General features: G+C 44.1%; 1 protein-coding gene across 1 annotated transcript; it reads left to right on the top strand.

The window, feature by feature from the left end:
* Positions 1-549: 549 nt before the first annotated feature.
* RNF222 (ring finger protein 222) lies at positions 550-1,194 on the top strand. Its single transcript, XM_006900523.1, has one exon. The coding sequence runs from the start codon at positions 550-552 to the stop codon at positions 1,192-1,194; it is 645 nt and encodes a 214-aa protein (XP_006900585.1).
* Positions 1,195-8,592: the final 7,398 nt, after the last annotated feature.

Below are 8,592 nucleotides of genomic sequence, written 5' to 3' on the forward strand. Positions count from 1 at the left end.
TAGCTGAGGCTTTTCTAGAAAACACCTCTTCTGTGTGTAAAACAAAATCGGAGACTGAATTGAGGCTGAAGCTGCATCATCTTGGTCACTTCCTCTGCTTTGAACCAGCTGTTCCTGTCTTAATTTCCTGTCTTGACCAGGAAGGGAGACCTCACCATCTGTACACATCACAGTTTTTGCTAAGTTACACCTTCATCACCCCCCAACACACGTCCCTCCCTCTTATACAACCAGGGGCTCTTGGGGTCTGTATCCTTAACCACCACCGCCTGCACCTCCATAACCCCATCAACATCTCCTCCTAAGGATCCTGGGCTCCTCCTTTGGTTTGATACTGGCAGGACACTGAGGAGAAGCAGCCAAAGAGGAAAAAGGAGGAGCAGAAAGAAAAGGAAGAAGAGGAGGAGGAAACAAAACCCAGATAGATAGTGGCAGTGAAGTAGGGGTGGGATGTGAGAACAGGCAGGGAAGACAACAGACAGTGGGCACTGGAGTCATGAGCTCTCCCTCTCACAGCTAGGGGCCGGGCCCTACTCTCGCAGAGTGGCCATGTCCGAAGGGGAGAGCAAGGACAGCTCAGGCAGCGAGTGCCCCGTGTGCTACGAGAAGTTCCGGGACCTGGAAGGCGCCAGCCGGACCCTGAGCTGCGGCCACGTCTTCTGCCATGACTGCCTCGTCAAATACCTGCTGTCCACGCGCGTGGACGGCCAGGTGCAGAGGACCATAGTCTGCCCCATCTGCCGCTACGTCACCTTCCTCAGCAAGAAGAGCTCCCGCTGGCCCTCCATGCTAGACAAGAGCTCCCAGACCCTGGCCGTGCCTGTAGGCCTGCCCTCTGTGCCACCGTCTGACACCCTGGGCCACACGAATCCCCTGGCTATCCCCCAGCCTGTCTGGAGACCATCGTCCAGCAGCCCGAGCCCAGGTGCCCAGCTCCCCTTGGACCTGCTGCCCAGCCTGCCCCAGGAGCCCCAGATCTTCGTCATCAGTCGTCATGGCATGCCCCTGGGGGACCAGGACAGCGTCCTGCCGCGCCGCAGCCTGGCTGAGCTCTCAGAGGCCTCGCCAGCGCCCACCTCCACTCACTCGTTCTGCTGCAGGTCGCGGGCCCTGCTGCTCATCACCCTCATCGCCGTGGTGGCGGTCGTGGCTGCCATCTTGCCCTGGGTCCTGCTGGTAAGGAAGCAACCATGAGCAACGGGACCTCAAGTGACAGCAGAGGGAGGTGCAGGCTGAGAGCTGCCCAGTAGGCCACCCTGCCCTACACTGTCCAGCCAGCCATGGCCATGGAAGGGGCAGAGGCCCCGGGGACACAGGCAGAGGAGGACCTGGGCAGAGAAGGATGGTGCAGGAGTGGAAGTGTGGTGACCTGCTTTCCATCCTCGCCCCCAGTGGGAGAAGTTGGGCTTTGGTAACCTCTGAGGCCAGATCTGAGCTGAGGAATTGAAATGTAAACCTCAGGTGCTCACTAAAGGAGAAAATGTAGGGATAAAACCCTTCCTCCAAACCCATAGCTGAGGCCCCATGCGTGTCCCCAGCAGATTCTTCTTTCCTCTAGTCTGGCCTTAAGCAGGACACGGTAAAATCGGTGATTCCCATCTTCCTGTGGGCTCCCCTGTCCTAAGGTAAAGACTTTACCTGCCAGGAGACATCCTGGAAGCCACGGGCAGGTGGGCCACCCTGGAGATAAGGAAACTCCACTTCAATACAGGACTCTTCCAGAATTCTCTAACGTGCTCTCTGGAATAAACAGAAGGGTGGCATAGAGGTCCAGAACACAAGGAGGTTTTGGAATCCCTGCAACATCTACCAACCTCCTGGGAGGCTCTCCTTCTTACCTTCAAGTCCTTCTCACAGCCTCCAGCTGATGAGGCTGGAAGATCTTCCTTGAAGGAGAAGCTGATTTTGGAGGCTGTGGCCGGGGATTTCAGGGGGAAAGAATGTAGAAGGGTCATTCTGGGATCCAAGGTTATATAAGAAAACAGAGACATGTTGATCTAAGCTAAGGTTGACCATATGGTCCACAGAGGGAGCCAGATGTCTCCCAAGCCCTTGAGCCAAGGAGGGTTCACCATTTTGAATCTTGGAGTTCTCTGGGGATGACCTGGAAGGTAGGGAGTGGAGACCTGAGACTTGAGTCAGCAGAGAACTATGTGTACACATTAACCCCTGATGTCTCCTGCCTCCTTCCCAGCCCAAGTCCTCCTCCTTGTGACCCAACCACCCATTAGAGGTCACACCCGCTGGACCAGTTTCTGAGGTGGATTCCCAGGCTGGGCTGGGTGAGGAAGGGTGGAGAGGAAAACAGATGTGCTTGTCAGGGACACTGCTATTTCAGTGAGTGCTGAAGCCCAGGTGCTGTTTGTTGCTTGCTGAGGCCTCACCCTGGATTTTGTTGGGGTTCTTGAAGCAGACTACCAGGAAAGCTTCAGACTGGGTCTTGCCTGAAGAGTGAGTCATTCAGGAACAGCTACTCGTTTTTTGAGGCCTAGAAATCAACCCCAAAGATTAAAAACTATTCTCTCAGTAGGTGTTTGTTCATGGCTTACCCCAGGTAGGCCAATGGCTGATGCCCCACCACTTAGAATTCTTTCTGAATAGCTGGCTCTGTGTGGGGAAAGGATCCATGCACTGTCCCTTATTCAGTTCCCAAATGCTGGGCGATTGTGGCGATGCTATTTGTCATTGCTTCCCACTCATAGTGACCCATGTGTGCTGGTCTTTTGGAAACCATTATTATTGTTATGGAATTGACTCATAGTTGACCCTCCAGCTGGTTTTCAGAGGCTGTAACTTGTATGGGAGGAGATTGCCCATCTTTCTCTGGTGGATTCAAACCCCATATTTTTAGGTTGATAATGCAGTTCCTTACCACTAGGCCAGACTATTAGACAGTGGAGTCCCCGTACAGGAGCAGTGTGGACCAGTGATGACTGATAATGGACTTCTTTGTGCTCTTCACAAGGCTGAAAAAGAGGAGAGTGAACTGGGGGGAAAGGGGACCCAAATGGATTCTACAGGGGGAAATAAAATTACTATAGGAATTTTGGAATGTCAATTTTCTAAAACTCCAAATGAGTGTCTGTTTTAACCTCAAACTGCCTTAAACAGTGTCATGAATTTCTAGAGACCTGATTTTAGTCTTTTCCATTATGTTGTATATACCATACACTTATTTAAAAATACTTGTGGTATTTTCATATTGTTCAGCAGTGACTTACAGATGGCACTTCTTTAATTTTCTGAGAATGTCAGAGTTATTTTTTAAATAAAGTTATATATTTTCTCAGTTTCCAGAGTTTGCAATGTATGTGAGAAGCTCTTAGTTTGCCCTTACCAGTCTATTTTAGATGAAAAATATAGTTCAAAAATGAAAACAGAAATGACTCTTAAGCATTTATTGTCACATTTATGAAAGAAAGAAAAATTTAAGTTATGTTGGTATATAATTTTACTCTGATCAGATTGCCAAATTCTATTGACAAGCTAGTTGCTGGTGGACAACACATTGGAAAAACCCCTATGAAGGAGAATTTGACAATATCTATATAAATTTCTACGTTGATCCAGCAATTTATATCCTTATCTTAGGAAGTATTAATTTATTTCTTAATTATTCTTGCATATATGAGCAGTGACATTATTACTGTTGTTATGGGCCATAAAGTCACCTGAGACTCATAGTGACCCTGTGTACAACGGCCCTGAAGCCTAACCTATCCTGAGCCAGTGTCACTGACTCCAACACACCTAACCCCACTGCCCCAGTGACTGTATCAATCCATCTATCTGGAATCTTCCTCTCCTGCGCTGTCCCTCCACCCTTCTCAGCATGATGTCCTTCTCCAAGGACTGGTTCTTCCTGGCCAGGAGCCCAGAGTATGTGAGACTGAGCTTCAAAATTCTAGCCTCCAAGGAGAAACATGTTTTTATCTGCTCCAAGACTGACTTGTTTTCTTGGAGGCCCATGGTATGTTCAAGACTCTTGATTGCTGAGCCCAATAGTGAGAATTTTTGTTTTCTTGATGTTGAGCTTCAATCCATATTGAAGACTACAATACTTGACCTTCTCTGCAGCAAGCGCTTCAGGTCCTTCCCAGTTTAACAAGCAAGGTTGTCACCTGCATAAGGCAGGTTGTGGATGAGTCTTCCTCCAATCCAGATGCCACATTCCTCCTCAGAAAGCCCAGCCTCCCAAACGATCTGCTTTGCACATAGATTGAAAAGGTATGGAGACAGAACATATCCCTGACACACTCTTTTCCTGATTTTGAATCTTGCAGTATTTCCTTCCTTTGTACTGAGAACTGCTTCCTGGTTTTAATATAGGCTTCACATGAGCACAATCAAGTGTTTTGGGATTCCCATTCTCAAGGTTAGCCACAATTTGTTGTGATTCACACAAATACCTTTGCATAGTCAAAAAAACACAGATCAACATTCTGCTACTCTCTGCTTTCTGTCAAAATCCATCTGACATTGATGATAATATCTCTAGAGCCACAACCACTTCTAAACCCAGTTTGTATTTCTGGTACTTTTCTGTCAAGTTACTGTTCCAATCATTTTTGGATAATCTTCAGCAGGATTTTGCTTACATATGATATTAGTAATACTGATAATTTCCACATTCTGTTGGGTCACCTTTTTTTGGGAATGGGAATAAGATGGATCTCTTCCAGTCAGTTGGCCACGGAGCTGTCCTCCAGATTTCTTGGCACAACCTGGTGAGCAGGGCAGCATCTACTTGTTGAAATATGTCAATTGATATTCCATCAATTCCTGGGGCCTTATTTTTTGTTAAATACTTCAGAGCCACTTGAACTTCCTCCATCACCATTGGCTCTTGACCATATGTTGTTTCATGAAATTCTTCTGTGTTAGCCAAGTCTTTTTGTATACTTCTTCCATCTTCTTTTAATGCTTTCTGGATCATTCGATATCTGCCCATAGCAACCTTAACTATTTCAGCTCATGGCTTGAATTTGTTCCTTAGTTCCTTTAGCTTAAGAAATGCTGAGAGAGTTTGGCACTTTTGATTTTCTGACTCCAGCTCCCTGCACAATTCTTTATAATACTTCGCTCTGTCTTCCTGTGCTGCCATTTGAAATCTTCTGTTCAGGTCCTTAACTTCTTGATTTCTTTCCTTTGCTTTGGCTTCTCAGCTCTCTTGTGCAATTCTCAGAGCCTTATCTGACATCCATTTTGGTCTTCTTCCTCTGTCTTTGTAATGACCTTTTGCATTCTTCATGGATGATAATATGGATATCCTTCCACAACTCATCTGGTCTTCTTTTACTAGTGTTCAAAGCCTCAACCTGTTCCTAAGTTGGTTTTTAAATTCAGCTGGGATAGATTCAAGATAGAATTTTGATTCCTGTGGATTGATTTTATCTTGTTTAGCTTTAATTTGAACTTGCATATAAGTAGTTGATGGTCTGTTCCACAATGAGCACTTGGCCACTTGGCCAAGTTTTCCTTTCACAGATATAATTGATCTGATTCCTGTGCACATCATCAGGTGAAATCCATGTGTATAGCCTGTGTTTATGTTTCTTATAAAAGGTATTTGCAATTAATAAATCATTGTGTACAATTCTGTCATTCTATCCCCAGCTTCATTTTTGTCACAAAGTCCATGTTTTCTGACTATTGATCTGTCTTTCTGGTTCCCAACTTTTGCATTCCAGTCACCCATTACTATTATTATTATTAATGCATCTTAATGTTACATAATTATAGCCGTATTTGTAATACTAAAAGATTGAAAAAACCTTAAACAAAATCAGTAGGCACAGACTACATGCACTGGTTGCCTAGTGCTAAGAAGCTGCACTACAATACCAATGGGACATGGCTGGAGACCACTAGCTGCCCTGTAGGAGAAGGATGGGCAATCTCCTCCTGCGATCCACTGCCTCTGAAAACCCAGTGGAGGGTCAGCTACAGATTGGTTGCAACTCAATCATTCACTACCACCACCACAACATATGAACTGGCAGGGAAAGATCTCCAAGTTAGAAATTATTTTAAGGGCATGCTAGTTTGATCAACATGACCAGCATTGTGATGGATTTTCTCTTGGGTATTAACATTTCAGTATTTTTTGTAGTATAGTGAATTGTTTTAGTAGGGTCAAGAATGTTACAGAAATAAAGATCTTAGGTCAAAATTAGTGCTAATAATTCTGGTGTCCCACTCACAGAGTTCATTTAAGCTCTTTATGAATCCATGGCATTATAATGTCATGCATTGAGGAAAACCAAAATTTTCCTATAAGTAGGCAGCATGAATTTACACTTCCTTGTACTTTAATCTTTACTTATGATATAAGTGATGTCCACTTGTTCAGAGCACAATTAATCAATATCTCAGATAGATATTCCCATGCAATCACTGCACAATATCAAACCACTACTAAAAAAGAGGCAATAAATGTGATTTCCAAATCATTTGAAAGGCATAAGGTTTATTTACTCAATGTAGGCTCAATATAGAGATTATCATCAGTTATCATCATTATATGCACTGGCATGTCATATTCTTTCAATCCTAAAAATTGTGGGTTAAAAAAGAGAGAAAGGGGAAGACACAAAAGACTAAGAATCTAAAGGACAAAGTTGCATAGCTGCTTTAGTTGGAGTCTGCAAACAGAGAATAAATTAAAATTAGGTAATCCTAATTGATGACAGCAAAAATTCATCCACAGCTGGCTTTTATCCAGTTAGCATTTTTGAGGCCATAGTTTTGAGTTCTACAAAGTATACACTACTAAAATGCCTTTACTTTACAAAACAGTAAGGCAAATAATGTAAAAACTATTTGAAAAGTTGAAATGATAGCGTAGGCATTCATACTATAATTTAGTCACAATGTGTGGTACGGTTTCTATTACTCAACGTATTAACTGTTTCTTTCCTACATAATTTTATTTTTTTTTTCATAATTTTATTTTAAGCTGGGTTTAGGTTGAACACAAAATCTTCCTTATACCACCACTGATGGTTGGCGATGACTCTTTGATAGCAGTTTTTATTCTGCTGTAGAAATGATCCTTGAATTGAAAAAGCCCACAACCCAACTTTCAGCCATTAAACAGTATCATATTTGTGAAGGCCTTCTTCCAACTTCTGGGTCACTTTAAAAAAAAATCATATGCTGTTATAAGAAATACTGCAAATGTGATTTAAAGATTTTTACTAGAATCTGATGGAAGTAGTAGATTTCAGCTAAAGTGCAAAAGAAATAGTGTTACAACAGTCCTGGATGCCATGTACCTCTTGGACCTTCCCTTCCTCCATGTGTCTCCTACTCTTTTTGGTAAGAGCTCATATCTGCACGTGGATGATGTCTGGGTTGTTGGCACCTGAAACAGCAGTAAGAGGCCATGTCTGCATCCAGGGCCTGTCTGGGCTGGTCAGCAAAGAGCTCCCTGATGGAATCTTAGACATCTCTGCTGAAGGTGATGGCCTGGTTCAGGGTGGCAGAGAAGACTTGCTGGTCCAGCTCGACAACTTGGCTGAGGCCCCTGAAGAAGCACCCACTTTCTGACATTCCTTTTATTTTTTTAAAGATGTTTCCTGATTTATTGTCTGTTAAGCCCATTGTTGTACTTATACTACAGATGCTAAACAAACTTGTAGAGTTATGAACTGACAGAGACCACGCCCAGGAAGCCCATGAAAATACCAACCCCACGTCATGAGGGCTTCATAGATATAGTCCTAATCTACAGTCATGTGGTTTAAAAGCCACCCTACATTCATGAAAAGACATTCAGATAGCTAGGAAACACATGAAAAAATGCTGCTGTTCTGTGCCATCAAATCAACTATGACTCATAGTGACGTTCTAAAGCACATCTGAGCCTTGTCCTATCCCGAGCCATCCTCACAGTCGGCCTCATGCTCAAGTCCATAGTCACAGTCACTATGTCAATCCCTCTTGTTGAAGGTCTTCTTCTCTTTCACTGACACTTCACTTTTCCCAGTATGGTAACTGTTCCCAAGGACTGGCCCCTACTGACAACAATACCCAAAGCATATGAGATAGAATTTCACCAGCCTTGCCTCTAAATGGCAACCTCATTGAGACAAAGTTTCACTCCACGCCTTTAAGGAGCATCCCAATTGTACTTCCCCCAAGGGAGATTTATTTGTTCTTTGGAAATCTGTGGGATATTCGGTACTCTTCTCCAACACCACAAGGCATTGATTCTTCTTCTGTCATCCTTATTCACTGTCCAGTTTTCAGATGCATAGGAAGCAAATGAAAATACCATAGCTTGGGCCAGGTGTACCTTAGTTTTTAAACTGATATCCTTGCTCTTTAGCACTTTAAAGAGATCCTTGACAGGAGATTTCCCCAAAGCAACACATAGTTTGAAGTCTTGACTCTTGTTACCATGAGTATTGATTGTGGATCCAAGTAATATGTTGTTGTTAACGTGCCGTCCAGTTGCTTGCGACTCATAGTGACCCTATGTACAACAGCCCTAACCTCCGCTCTGTCCTGTGCCAATCGCACTGTCTCTGACACTCCCATCCCAATTATCCCAGTCACTGAATCAATCCACCTCATAGAGGGCCTTCC

This window comes from Elephantulus edwardii, unplaced genomic scaffold, assembly GCF_000299155.1.
Source record: "Elephantulus edwardii isolate Elephantulus edwardi_28Jun2011 unplaced genomic scaffold, EleEdw1.0 scaffold00286, whole genome shotgun sequence".
NCBI lineage: Eukaryota > Metazoa > Chordata > Mammalia > Macroscelidea > Macroscelididae > Elephantulus > Elephantulus edwardii.